The sequence below is a fragment of the Ogataea parapolymorpha genome, chromosome V (genome assembly GCF_000187245.1).
Source record: "Ogataea parapolymorpha DL-1 chromosome V, whole genome shotgun sequence".
NCBI lineage: Eukaryota > Fungi > Ascomycota > Pichiomycetes > Pichiales > Pichiaceae > Ogataea > Ogataea parapolymorpha.
Window position 1 is genome coordinate 838,892 of NC_027862.1, and position 12,711 is coordinate 851,602.

General features: G+C 49.2%; 10 protein-coding genes and 2 non-coding genes across 12 annotated transcripts; 6 read left to right on the forward strand and 6 right to left on the reverse strand.

The window, feature by feature from the left end:
• Positions 1-88: 88 nt before the first annotated feature.
• Positions 89-160, reverse strand: HPODL_05437. Its single transcript has one exon. It is a non-coding gene; the product is annotated as a tRNA-Pro (tRNA).
• A 130-nt stretch (positions 161-290) lies between these two features.
• Positions 291-1,871, reverse strand: HPODL_04238 (T-complex protein 1 subunit beta; the record flags this gene model as incomplete). The annotated part of the gene is made up of 1 exon (XM_014079028.1): positions 291-1,871. The coding sequence occupies one exon, from the start codon at positions 1,869-1,871 to the stop codon at positions 291-293; it is 1,581 nt and encodes a 526-aa protein (XP_013934503.1).
• An 89-nt stretch (positions 1,872-1,960) lies between these two features.
• HPODL_04239 (Calcium-binding mitochondrial carrier SAL1) lies at positions 1,961-3,484 on the forward strand (the record flags this gene model as incomplete). The annotated part of the gene is made up of 1 exon (XM_014079029.1): positions 1,961-3,484. One exon carries the CDS (start codon positions 1,961-1,963, stop codon positions 3,482-3,484), a length of 1,524 nt encoding a protein of 507 aa, XP_013934504.1.
• Positions 3,485-3,819: 335 nt separating this feature from the next.
• HPODL_05434 lies at positions 3,820-3,891 on the forward strand. The gene has a single exon. It is a non-coding gene; the product is annotated as a tRNA-Pro (tRNA).
• A 66-nt stretch (positions 3,892-3,957) lies between these two features.
• HPODL_04240 (peptidyl-tRNA hydrolase) lies at positions 3,958-4,479 on the forward strand (the record flags this gene model as incomplete). The annotated part of the gene is made up of 1 exon (XM_014079030.1): positions 3,958-4,479. One exon carries the CDS (start codon positions 3,958-3,960, stop codon positions 4,477-4,479), a length of 522 nt encoding a protein of 173 aa, XP_013934505.1.
• Positions 4,480-4,516: 37 nt separating this feature from the next.
• Positions 4,517-5,296, reverse strand: HPODL_04241 (Peroxisomal membrane protein PEX11; the record flags this gene model as incomplete). The annotated part of the gene is made up of 1 exon (XM_014079031.1): positions 4,517-5,296. The coding sequence occupies one exon, from the start codon at positions 5,294-5,296 to the stop codon at positions 4,517-4,519; it is 780 nt and encodes a 259-aa protein (XP_013934506.1).
• Positions 5,297-5,428: 132 nt separating this feature from the next.
• HPODL_05256 (uncharacterized protein) lies at positions 5,429-5,851 on the forward strand (the record flags this gene model as incomplete). The annotated part of the gene is made up of 1 exon (XM_014079032.1): positions 5,429-5,851. One exon carries the CDS (start codon positions 5,429-5,431, stop codon positions 5,849-5,851), a length of 423 nt encoding a protein of 140 aa, XP_013934507.1.
• On the reverse strand, positions 5,852-6,652 carry HPODL_04242 (uncharacterized protein; the record flags this gene model as incomplete). Its single annotated transcript, XM_014079033.1, has 1 exon — positions 5,852-6,652. The coding sequence occupies one exon, from the start codon at positions 6,650-6,652 to the stop codon at positions 5,852-5,854; it is 801 nt and encodes a 266-aa protein (XP_013934508.1).
• A 45-nt stretch (positions 6,653-6,697) lies between these two features.
• On the reverse strand, positions 6,698-7,792 carry HPODL_04243 (uncharacterized protein; the record flags this gene model as incomplete). The annotated part of the gene is made up of 1 exon (XM_014079034.1): positions 6,698-7,792. The coding sequence occupies one exon, from the start codon at positions 7,790-7,792 to the stop codon at positions 6,698-6,700; it is 1,095 nt and encodes a 364-aa protein (XP_013934509.1).
• Positions 7,793-8,002: 210 nt separating this feature from the next.
• Positions 8,003-8,704, reverse strand: HPODL_04244 (Alpha N-terminal protein methyltransferase 1; the record flags this gene model as incomplete). Its single annotated transcript, XM_014079035.1, has 1 exon — positions 8,003-8,704. The coding sequence occupies one exon, from the start codon at positions 8,702-8,704 to the stop codon at positions 8,003-8,005; it is 702 nt and encodes a 233-aa protein (XP_013934510.1).
• An 81-nt stretch (positions 8,705-8,785) lies between these two features.
• HPODL_04245 (Subunit of the Ssh1 translocon complex) lies at positions 8,786-10,291 on the forward strand (the record flags this gene model as incomplete). Its single annotated transcript, XM_014079036.1, has 2 exons — positions 8,786-8,795; positions 8,835-10,291. The coding sequence occupies 2 exons, from the start codon at positions 8,786-8,788 to the stop codon at positions 10,289-10,291; spliced, it is 1,467 nt and encodes a 488-aa protein (XP_013934511.1).
• Positions 10,292-10,421: 130 nt separating this feature from the next.
• On the forward strand, positions 10,422-12,671 carry HPODL_04246 (Vesicular-fusion protein SEC18; the record flags this gene model as incomplete). The annotated part of the gene is made up of 1 exon (XM_014079037.1): positions 10,422-12,671. The coding sequence occupies one exon, from the start codon at positions 10,422-10,424 to the stop codon at positions 12,669-12,671; it is 2,250 nt and encodes a 749-aa protein (XP_013934512.1).
• Positions 12,672-12,711: the final 40 nt, after the last annotated feature.

Here is a 12,711-nt window from a genome sequence, read left to right on the forward strand (position 1 = left end):
TAACAGCTTTCGAGGCGAGTGCCCTAGGCACGACACGTGAGCATGTTGCATCCCAGGTCTACAACAATATAGAAAAAAAAGAAAAGAAGGGGTCGACAGGGAATTGAACCCTGGACCTCCTGCTCCCAAAGCAGGAATCATACCACTAGACTACCGACCCATTTCTTGTGTGTATGACGTAACCAGCCAAACTTGACTCTAACTGGGAAGCTCAGCCTTAAATCAAATAATTAGTTCTGACCTATCACTCTCTACAACTTTCTCGATTATGGTATTCCAGCTATGTATTACTAGTGCATTCCGCGGTCCGCCGTTCTAGGCTTGGCACGGATGATGTTGTCTACACGCAGCAGCACCTCGGCCGCCTCAGAGGCAGACGACACCACGGCTCTCTTCAGCTTGTAGCTCTCCAAGACACCCAACCGTCTCATGTCGTCAACTGTTCCCTCGTTCAGATTCAATCCCGAGCTGCTCATTCCATTGTATATGGATGAGCGCAATCTCGAAACCAATTCGCTGGAGTCGTAACCAGCGTTGTCGCAAAGAATGGTTGGCAGCTGTCTCAGAGCACGGGCATAAGCTTCAATGGCAAGCGACTTCTTGCCACTCTCCTTCTGAGCGGCTTGTTCCACGGCACGAGCCATATTCATCTCTGAGCAACCTCCGCCCAAGACTGTTCTGGTTTCCTTGGTGGTCTGTGAAAGCACTGACAGGGCGTCGTGCAGAGACCTGTCTGCCTCGTCAATGACCTGCTCGGTGGCTCCTCGAAGCACGATGGTGCAAGCCTGGCCCGCAGCCACGCCAGAAAACTTTGTCATGATATCTTCTCCAATGATAACTTCCTCTATCGAGTCGCAGTAGCCAAGCTTCACCTTCTCTGGGTTGTCAAACGTAGACGCAACCTCCCCGCCAGTGACGAGGGCCAGTCTCTCGACGCCCTCAAAATCTGCGTGTTCTATAGTGGTGATACCGGCATCGCTCAACAGCTGCTCGGGCCAGTCGTAAATCAATTGTCTGTTGACAAAACAGTTGATACCGAATTTCTGGATTTTTTCCACCTTGGCCTTCATTTTTTCCTTCTCGGCACGCTCCAGCTCCGCGAGCTTGCTGGTGGCGTCCACCTTAAACTTTGCACCAAAGATCTTGACCTTGTCTGTGTCCATGGAGGTGTTTGCAATCAGGATTTTCGCGTTCTTGAGCGTCTTTGGCTGGCCAACGCCAATTCTTTTATCAAGAATGAATCCTTCGTCCAGGAACGAGTCTGACAACTTGCCGCCCGCTTTCTTGATGATCTGGATTCGATCAAGGTTCGTCGACCCGCCCAATCTTAGAATAGCGTCCACAGCCAGTTTGGCAAAATACTCTTTGTCCTGGGACAGAATCTTGGACGAAAGTGTAGTCTTGGCGATGTTGATCAGGTCTTCTCTGAATTTGGTCTCATCATCAACGTTATTGACTGCTAGGCTCTCCAGTTCGGCCAGTGCTGCACGACAGGCGATTCTGTAGCCCTCAATGATAGTCTGTGGGTGGATCTTCTGGTCAACGAGTTTTTCCGCCTCCCGCAGGAGCTCTGAGCCAAACACGGTCACCGACGTGGTTCCATCTCCAACCTCGTCATCCTGCACTTTAGCAATGTTGACAAGCACCTTGGCAGCAGGGTTGTCGAACGGGATAGCTTTCAGGATCGTGGCTCCGTCGTTGGTGACCATCGAGTCGCCCGAAGAGGAGGATTGCAGCAGCTTGTCCATTCCTTTAGGGCCCAACGTGGTCTTCACAAGGTCGCCGACAGCGATCGCGCCCACAAATGATGACAGACGCGCGTTCTCGGCGCGCTCTTCAGTGACTTGGTCGCCAAATATGTTGACCGACATGAGAAGAGAAAAGTGGAAGAAAAATAACGAAGTTTTTCGACGCGTCGAAATACCAAAGAAAAAAATAACTTCCTAGACTTGTTTTGTTCATGCCTGAAGAAAGCCTGACAGAGCGGCTGCAGCGCCACAAGAAGCTGTTTGACGAGATCGATACAAAAAACAACGGGAAGTTCACGCTCGAGGATTTCGAGCGAGCGCTGCAATTTACAGACCATCCACTCAAAGACTCGCATTTCGCAATTTCTCAGATCTACAAGTCTCTTGCTGGCCAAGAAGCAGCTAGTGACTGGATCAGCTTTGACAAGTTTAACCAGTACCTCATCCAAGCAGAGGCCCAATTGGCCAAGGGCTTCGAGAACGTCGACCGTGACCACGACGGCAAGGTCACAAAGAAGGATGTGGAGTCGTACCTGTTCAAGCTGGGTTTAAAACCCACCCCATCCGAAGTTGACACCTTTTTCAGAAAGCTGGATTTTGAGGACCGCGGGTTTGTCACGTTCGAGATGTTCCGTGACGGCCTGCTGTTCATTCCGCGGCTGGAAGGATCGCGAGTCCGCACAGCCTTCAAATTCCTCAACGATGAGATGGAGAACATCTCGTCTGAAGGAGATGTCACCGTCAGCGACGATGTTCTCAAAAGCGTGGGATATTTCCTTGCGGGAGGGCTGTCCGGTGTTGTTTCCAGAACCTGCACAGCGCCCTTTGATCGAGTTAAGGTGTTCCTGATCGCAAGAACCGACCTGGCGTCGACGCTTCTAAACAACAGACAAGAATTACAGAGCAAAATTGAGGAGAAAGTGCACCACCCTGTGTCCAAGAAGAAGATCCAGTCGCCACTGGTCCGCGCCGCAAAGACATTGTACAAACAAGGTGGGCTTCGTGCATTCTACGTTGGAAATGGACTCAACGTCCTCAAGGTGTTCCCCGAGAGCGCGATGAAGTTCGGGTCGTTTGAGGCCACCAAGAAGTTTCTGTGTGGCATCGAAGGAGTAGACGACGTGTCAAAGCTTTCGAAAGTGTCCACCTTCGTTTCAGGGGGTGTTGGTGGAGTTATTGCACAGATCACCGTTTATCCAATAGATACGCTCAAATATCGAATCCAATGCGCATCTTTGGATTCCAAGGAAAAAGGTAACCAGTTACTCGTGAAAACCGCCAAAGACATGTTTAAGGAAGGGGGAGTGAGGATATTTTACAGAGGATTACCGCTGGGACTGGGCGGAATGTTCCCATACGCGGCTTTAGACCTCGGCACCTTCTCCACTGTGAAAAAATGGTACATTAAAAAAACTGCCGAAAAACAGCACTGTTCCGTCGATGACGTGGTACTTCCGAACTACCTGGTGCTCACCCTGGGTGCCGTTAGCGGTACCTTTGGAGCCACTATGGTGTACCCGATCAACCTGCTTCGAACGAGATTGCAGGCTCAGGGAACATTTGCGCATCCTTATACTTACGACGGATTCTTTGATGTGTTTAAGCAGACAATAAGCCGGGAAGGTGTTCCTGGACTTTTTAAGGGCCTGGTTCCGAACCTGGCCAAGGTGGCTCCTGCGGTGTCAATCAGCTATCTGATGTACGAGAACTTAAAGGTGTTATTTAAGTTGGAGTGATATATAGCCATGTATTATATTGGGCTAGATTGACGTTATGCTCTGTATTGGCTTCAAAAGAGATCGAATAGAGGACATCGGATTAGGAGATAGTGTCAACTGTGATACTTGATGATGTACTCGATGACAACCTGTAACAACGGCATAAAGAACATGCATAAGAGTCACGTTAGGTATTGCCGTGAAGGCTCGGAGGCTTAAAGCTCACAAATCCTGGAAGGATCATGTAATTCAGAGACTAATTCGGCAAGATGCATTTACTGCTTTGCAGTAGATATTCATTCAGGGTCCGCCAGTACGATAGGTAGTCGTGTTACACTTGACGTAACGTAAATGGGTCGGTAGTCTAGTGGTATGATTCCTGCTTTGGGAGCAGGAGGTCCAGGGTTCAATTCCCTGTCGACCCCAATTTTTTCTCAGGTAATTCTGATTTTTTTTTTTAACCAGACACAGCCCTTAAAATACTTTTCAAGATGTTTGTGAGGTTTGTGCGGTTTTACAGCCGAAGTATCTGGCCTCCATTGCGAGCTGATTCGGGCCTGCTGAAGTATTTCAATGTGACATACGCAAGGTCATCAGGGCCAGGTGGCCAGCATGTGAATAGGACGGAGTCGAAGGCTGTTCTTCGTCTTTCTGCTAAGGGGTGGCAGAGTGCTCGAGGGACCTGGGTCGATCCAGCCCTTTTTGACCAACTGATGGCTAATTACAACGACAAAAACTGCCCAGAATCCAAACGATTTCCCTACTTTACAAATGCGGGCGATGTGCTCATTATGAGCGACTCCACCAGATACAGACAGAAGAACGTGATGGAGTGCCTGGAGAAATTTGTGAGCGCGGTGCAGAGGTGTGGAGAACCAAGGAAGGAGACCGACGAGGCGACGCTGGAGCGGTGGGAGGATTTGCGTAAAAAGGAGAAGGAGGCGCGAGTACAAGCGAAGCGCAAACTGAAGGACAAGAAGAACGCGCGTCGCAAAATCAAGATCGAATTGTAAATATATCAATTAATAAAAGAAGTCATTTCGCGTTAAATCATATCACAGAAGACTCGGCCGTGCTAGTGGCGTTCCACAGGTCTTGGAGCTGCAAAATACTAGTGATCACGCCAGCGCCGCCTGCAACACCATTGTTGACACGTTTCTGGCTGAGGCCGTTGATGGCCACCAGGCTGTTGAGAGCATGGATCACCAGGTCCCTCTTTGCCTTGTAGAGCTGGGCATTCTGGGTGTCGAGGGTCTCTTTCTGCTTCTCAAGGTTGCCTCTCTTGTCCAGTGGATCCTGGTCGTCGCCTGAGGCCAGCTCTTTGAGCAGCTCTTGTTTTCTCAGATACGACACTCTGAGTTGTCTGACGTTCTGCAAAAGACCCGAAACCAGAGCCACGAGCCAGAAGAAGCTACACACTTGCTCAACCTTCACGAGCAGTTTGCCGTTTCTGTTCCGCAGCAATCCTAGCATCTTGAGCCATTGCACAGTATCGAACCCGTAGTACAACGAGTAGCTGGCTTGTTTGACGCTCTCAAACAGCTTCGTATATCCGTCGCCGAGCTCGTTGTCGACAGTCACCGAGAGCGCCTTGAGGTGTTTCAGCGGCTTCAGGGCTCTCAACGGCTTTCTACTGAGCGTGAACAAGTCCTGCAGTCTTCTCACGAGATAGTAGTTGTTCACGCTGGAGCCTGTCCTTAGCAGATAGTAAGCCAGCAACTTCGTCACATATTGCAGCGTTCTGAGCAGCTTGTCACGGCCATTGTTTGTCTCGAGGAAATTGATGAGTTTCGTGAGAGTCGGATGATATGTTATCGTGTCGCAAACCATGGCTAACTGTCAGTCTGTCCCAAGTTGGTATATATATTTGCGGATTATCACCCGCACTTTCGCGCGCACTTAATTTTCTGAGCAAGGGCCCCGCAAAAAAAATAGCCTATTTATTTTTCGAAAGTTAGCACAATGTCCATTGCGTATCCGGCAGTCAACATTTCCTATTGTGTCAAGTGCAAGTGGATGCTCCGTGCCGCGTGGTACCAACAGGAGATTCTGCAGACGTTCTCCTCGAAGGCCATTGACGAGAATGAGACTACGCTCACTGTGAACTGCGCCATTTTGTCTCCCTCACTGGTTGCAGGGACGTTCCAAGTGGCGGTGAAGAGGGACGAGAACGCGGATTGGACCATAATCTGGGACAGAAAGGAGGAGGATGGGTTCCCAGACTCCAAGCTCCTCAAACAACGCATCAGAGATCATCTTTACCCAGAGCTTAAGCTCAGTCACATAGACAAGCCAAATAAACATGGAGGCAAGCTCGTCACTAAACAGTCGCCCGAGCCCGGCCACGACGACACATGCATCGACTGCAAAACTTGGGAGTATTAATTACACATATCCAAGCCATTCCAGGCCGCTATAAAAAAGCCTGTCGATCGGGTTCAACGAGTCGAAAAACCTGTTCGGCAGCCGTCGATAGCCCGTCGGTGCTATATTGTCATCATCGGTTGCCGGAAGGTCAGCGATGAGTCCCATCACGTACGAAACGATGCAAAAGGCCAGCAGTCCAGCTACCAGCAGCGTCAGATAAGAACGCCATAGTTTCATCTTGGCCGTACGATTCAGTTTCCGCTGAAACCGAGCTAGCAGCTCGTCTTGGCGCCTCACCGCGAGCACCAGTGCTGAGTCCGCAGGCTCGGTAGCTAGCTGCTCGTAAACTTGGATCAATGTCTCGTAGCAGTCCACAAGTCGTCTATTCAATTGCAATTCCATTGTACGGTCTTCGTCGACCGACCGCTTCCGCTGCGCATTTAGCGTGCCTTTCAGTATGCTAATTTTCTGAAACAACTTCTGTTTCTGTTCCACCAGGGACAATGCCGCAGGTGCTTTTCGTTTTATAGTTCTCGTGTCTGTTCGCCTCGTGAGATCTGTGTCTGTATCAAATAAATCTTCAAACTCAACCTCAAAAAGCATTTTGAACAGCACCAAAAACTCGTGCTTGGTGAGACTTCGGCTAGGATGCTCGAGGATCGTGTCGATCCAGAATGCCTTGTAGTCTGGAGACAGAAGCGCCCGTCCCCAGATCTGTTCGATCTCCTCGATCAATGCCCCGGTGTCAGTTATTGCTATGCGGTCGGAGTCGGTAAACCGGGCCCACGCTCTATCCAGTATGCGATCACCGCGACCCATATCGATAATTAAGATTATTTATTTATTTTTCGCGTACTATACAGTCTATTTTTTCTCGCTCTGGATCTTGAATATTTGCTTGTACTCGATTCGCGCCTCCAAACTGAACAGCTCGCGCGTTGTCTGCCAGTTTTCAATGTCCTCTATCTCTTTAAGCAGCGCGTCTGGTTTTCGCGCAATCACAATGACTGGTGGCTGCAAATACGTCTGTGCGTTCTCGTCGTTAATGATCACCCTCATGGCATAAATTCGGCCCTTGACGCTGCCCAGACTAACAGCGCCAATGATGACTTGCTTCGATATACCCCCAAGTTCGTCCAACTTACTTTGAGAAAGCTGGTTCTTTCCAATAAGCACTCCTTCGCCCTCAAAAAACAACCCTGGCCGGTCCTCTAGGGGTATGAAGTCTTCCGTAACAGTCCTCCGCAGGAGCTCTTGGCGTGAAGCTGGACTGAGCATGTAGTAGGAGGAAAAAATACTGCGACGTAGCTCGAAAGGCTCTCCCAGCAGCATTTCCTGGACAATGGCTACCTCGAGCTGCGGCAGCAGGTAGGAAGACTCAAACGGCACAGAAATGTTCAAGCAACCAATGCCGTCCACCTGTAGCTGTTTGCTGGCCGCATAACATGTAATCTCCTTTAGCTCGTGGCATAAAGGCGTGGTAGCAGAAACAATGAGATCGAGATAATTGGGGTCTTCATTCATCAAAATACAATCAAAACAATCGTCAAGCTGAGCCGTCTTCAAGAGCCGCAAAATCATACTCGTGAACAGCTCGGGAATGCGTGTAACCGAAAGTACTGTGAGTGTGTTTTTGTCTGCGTTCGACTCTGCTATCAGTTGTCTAAGTATATCATTCCAGAGTCCTTCTGTGTTGAGTGACATTTCGTCCACCCGCGTTTTCCCCACCTCCTTCAATACACGCACGCTGGAAAACCAGTTGAACTTGGAAAGAGGGTCTGGATTTTTAGTCATGAGATCTATGGACTCAGCATTAAACAAGTGCGCATTAGGCAGTGGCGTGCGAAATAGAGCATTGTCGAACTCGTAAATATGGATACGCTCTACGCTCGCCAGACTGGACCTGATCAGGTCGTTTTTGTGCTTCAGAATATTCCCGTGCTCCAGAGGAACATTCATGAACAAATTCCAGTACCGTGTATAAATATACCCGGAAAATAAATTTTCTCTCTAAAATATTTTTCACCTTTTCAGCCAGAAGGTAAGTAAATCGCTTAATGATGACTGAAGAATGCATAGTTCAACTGAATAGCATGAAGATAAAAACTTTCCATCAAAAGTCTTTCACCCCTATCTGAGAGCGGATTTACTAACTATTAGCCACTGTATTTATTTCTTTAATGCATACATTCTGATCGGATATAGCTCTTTAGGCACTCCTTTTTGTAGATCCGTAGCTATCAGCTTCCAGCCGGCCTTTTCAAACAGCCGCCGGAAATTCTTGTCGGAGCGTGTCTTGCTCGAATCCTCCGGGTCGTAAACGTCGTCGTCTCCATTCACGTTGTTTTCTTTGATCACCAGCAGTCCGTCCTCCTGCAACGCATCCTTACACCGATCAAGCCAAACGAGGAACGCATCGTCCGGCAGATGGCCGCAACACCACTGACACCACAGAAGAGAGTACTTACCGTGTTCCTGTGGGACCCACTCCTGCATTGGGATCTGGTAGATTTCGCCGATCTTACCCTGTTCTGCCAGCGGAGCCAGCTCTCTGTACATTTGGTCGACGAATGGCTTCACGGGCTCCAGCAGATCCACCTTGTCGCAAACCTTGTGCAGGAAATCTCTTGTGACTCGTCCAATGCCTGCACCGAAATCCAGCCCGTAGCTGATCTTACCGGGCTCGGTCGAAAAGCGCGACTTCAGTTTGCGGATGAAAGTCATCGAGCCGACTATGTCGGCCTTGGGCACGCTCGTGGATTCTCCGAAGCCACCCAGCACGCCATCCACAGACGGTTCCACCCCGCTCCAGTACCGAATAGCGGCGTCGTAATCTATCTGTGCGTCAATATTAGTCTGATCGGGTTCCATGTTTTCAGTAGCGACGATCGACTCCAACTTTTTTTCACTCGTTGAAAAATTGAGCATCCTAAACAAATTGGACAATTAATTATGAGTGGCAGTAAGTATAACATGTGCACACAATTTTGACTAACCACAGTCCGTTTATTGGACCTTGCTAAACCTTTTGTCTCGCTTCTTCCTGAAGTCGAGTATCCTTATCAGAAAATCGAGTTTGATGAGAAAATCGTTTACACCATCGCCTCGGTCGCTGTATACTTGCTTGCTGGTCTTCCACTGAGCAACGTGGCCCACGACCGCATTGCCGACCCATTTGGCTGGCTGCGGGTTCCCTTTGCTTCTCAGGCGGGAACAGCACTGGAGTTTGGGCTATTGCCCGTCGTCACGGCCGGTTTCCTGTGGCAGATTCTTGCGGGATTCAAAATCATCAAAATCAACTTCGAGTCCAGATCTGATAGAGAGCTGTTCCAGTCTTGGCAGAAATTGACCGCGGTGTTGATCGCCCTGGTCTACGCTGTGTTGCTCTCGTTTGCTGGCTACTTCGACCCTGTCGACCAATTCACCTCGCAAGCAACGTTGCCTATTTGGAGCAAGCTGACCTACATTGTCCAGTTGACGTTCATGGCGCTCATCACCGCTCTTTTGGTGGAACTTCTGGACAAGGGGTACGGCTTTGGCCCGGGCATTCTGGCAATTATTACTGTCTCGTCCTCCACCCAGTTCGTCACCTCATTCCTTGGATTCACCACCACTCTCACCGCCAGAGGCTTTGAGTCCCATGGTGCCTTGATTCAATTGATCAGAAACCTCAAAAACAAGCCTTTTGGGCTAGCCATCTACGATGCGTTCACTAGAGACAATCTGGCCAACCTGACCCAGATTTACGTCACTCTAGCGGCCCTGGCTGCCGGTGTGTACTTTGGCAACTTCAGAGTTGAGGTGCCTATCAAGTCCGCTAAAGTCAGATCGATGGCCTCGGTGTACCCAATCAAGCTGCTCTACTGCGGAGCATTGCCTCTGCTGTTCACCTACGCCGTGCTTTACAACCTTAACATTATTGGGTTCGCCCTTACCAGAATCTTCAGCACCGTGCCGTACGTGCAATATATCGGCAGCTGGAAATTGGACGAGTTCAACTTCTCCACCTACAATTTGACTTCGGGCCTCCTCTACTTTGTCTCTGCCTCTCCTAAGGGCGCTTCGCCATTGCACTATCTTGTTAGACCGGTCACGTTTTCTCTATTTGTCATTGTTGTGTCTACGGTTTTCTCTAAATTGTGGAGCAACATTTCAGGCTCCTCCGGCAAAGACATTGCCAAACAGTTTAAGGAGCAGGATATCACTCTCATTGGCCATAGAGACACGGCAGTTGGAAAAGAGCTCGGAAAAATTATTCCGGTGGCTTCCACCACGGGTGCTTTGATTGTGTCGGTGGTTGTGTGCGCTGTCGAGGCCCTTGGATTCTCTGCTGGCCTTGCTGTTGGAGCACTGATTGGCTTGTTGTGCGCTCTGACGCTCTTGGAAAGCGTTATGACCGAGTACCAGCAGTCCGGGGGAATGGCCTCACAGTTTGGACAGATGTTCCAGCAACGTTAATACAATAGAACGGTTTGTACTGGAGAAGAGCATATTCTCGTCTATATGCCTATTTTCCATCTCTGCACCAAAAAAATTCAAGCTATTTATATTTGTATTATATTCAAATAATATTGTGTCTTTTAGTAGAATGGAAAAACTACCCTTTAGAAGACACGCTGCGCCCGCCGCGCGCAGCCTCGTGGTCAAGAACTCGCCCGACAACGAGATTGCCAAGTCCAATTGCGTGGCTGTGTCCCCACAGGACTTCCAGGACGGTAGCTATGTGATCTGCGACGGCAAATTCGTGTTCAGTTGCGTCGCCACCACCAAATGCATGCCCGGCACCATAGGACTCAGCGGAAACCAAAGGTTTTGGGGGTCCTGGTCCACAGACCAAACGATCGCGGTGGCTCCGTACGACCTGTTCCAATCCAATGGCAAGAAGGGGGCCTATCTAGGCACATTGAACGTGGAGATCAACTTTTGGAACAGAAATCGCGCAAACAACATACAGTTTGACCCCGATGAGATGAGCGAAGCCTTTGTGCACCGATTTGACACTCAGATTTTGCAGCCGTCGCAGATCCTCTTGTTCGAGTTCAAAGGCAACTATTTTGAGATCAAGATCCTTTCCTCGCAGGTCATCGATTTGGGAGAAGTCCAGTTGCAAGATGTGCCCACTTCCACAGACATAATGAACAAAGGTATCTGCGTGAAACAGACGAAAGTGAATTTCTTCAAAGGCTCGGACGGACTAGTCAATTTAAAGGCCTCCAGCACGCGCCCCAACTCTGACGCTATCATCCGCCCAGACTTTAAGTTCGAGGATATGGGCATTGGAGGTCTTGACAAAGAGTTCACCTCGATTTTCCGCAGAGCGTTTGCTTCGCGTATATTCCCTCCCGGTTTAATCGAGAAGCTGGGAATCCAGCACGTCAAGGGTATGTTGTTGTATGGTCCTCCAGGTACTGGTAAAACTTTGATTGCACGTCAAATCGGAAAGATGCTGAACGCCAAAGAGCCCAAAATTGTTAATGGTCCAGAGATATTGTCGAAATATGTCGGCTCTTCCGAGGAGAACATTAGAAACCTATTTAAGGATGCAGAGGCCGAGTACAAACAGAAAGGCGACAGTTCGTCTCTTCACATCATCATTTTTGACGAGCTGGACTCTGTTTTCAAGCAGCGTGGCTCGCGTGGAGACGGCACGGGAGTGGCCGACAATGTGGTGAACCAGCTGCTTGCTAAGATGGACGGTGTGGACCAGCTGAACAACATCTTGGTCATTGGTATGACCAACAGAAGAGACTTGATTGACGAAGCGCTGCTCAGACCGGGCAGATTCGAAGTTCAAGTGGAGATCCATCTGCCGGACGCCGCGGGCAGAAAACAGATCCTGGAAATCAAGACTAAGAAAATGAAGGAGAACGGATCTTTGGGTAAAGATGTCGACCTCGAGAAGCTTGCAGAGCTGACTAAGAACTTCTCCGGAGCAGAACTGGAAGGTCTGATCAAGTCAGCCACCTCTTTTGCCTTGAACCAGCACATCAAAGTGGGCACTGTTGGAGAGATTACCGGCGATCTAGAGAACACTGTTCTAGATATGAGTTGTTTCCTGAGCGCCTTGGATGAGGTCAAGCCTGCATTTGGTGTCCACGAAGAGGACCTGCACGACTGCATCAAGGGGGGCATTCTCAAGTATTCTCCTAAAATCGACCATATCATCCACCGTGTGCAAAGGGCCCTGGAGCAGACGCAGAGCTCTGAAAATTTCAATTTCTCGTCCCTGCTGCTGTACGGTCCTCCTGGATCCGGTAAGACTGCTTTGGCTTCCTACCTTGGGCTCAACTCAAAGTTTCCATTCATTAGAATTATCACTGCTGATGAAATGATTGGCATGTCCGAATCTGCCAAGGTCCAGTTCATCGATAACACATTCAGAGATGCGTACAAATCGCCATTGAATGTGTTGATTGTTGACGACATCGAGGCGCTGATTGACTTTGTGCCGATCGGGCCTAGATTTTCCTCTGTGATCCTAAGAGCTCTGATGTCGAGACTAAAAAAGTCACCGCCAGAAGGCCACAGACTCATTGTGTTGGCCACTTCTTCCAATCATGAACTGCTCAAAAGCCTCGACGTGCTCAATTGTTTCAATGACGAGATTCTTGTCAACAACCTCACCAGTCTCCAGGAGTTGTACTCCGTTATGGAACTGACATCTTTTGGAAAAGGTTCCGAAGAAAGAAAAGACATCATCTACAAGCTGAAGTCTGCATTCGGCAGCGAGGCAATCAACGTGCCAATCAAAAAGGTACTCTTCAACATCGATACAGCTAAATTTGGCAGCAGCCCGGCAGACGAGTTCGTCCAGCTCATGGTTGAAAGCCAACACTAAAGGATTTATAAAAGTAAAGAAATCTACTATGGCTTCTGAG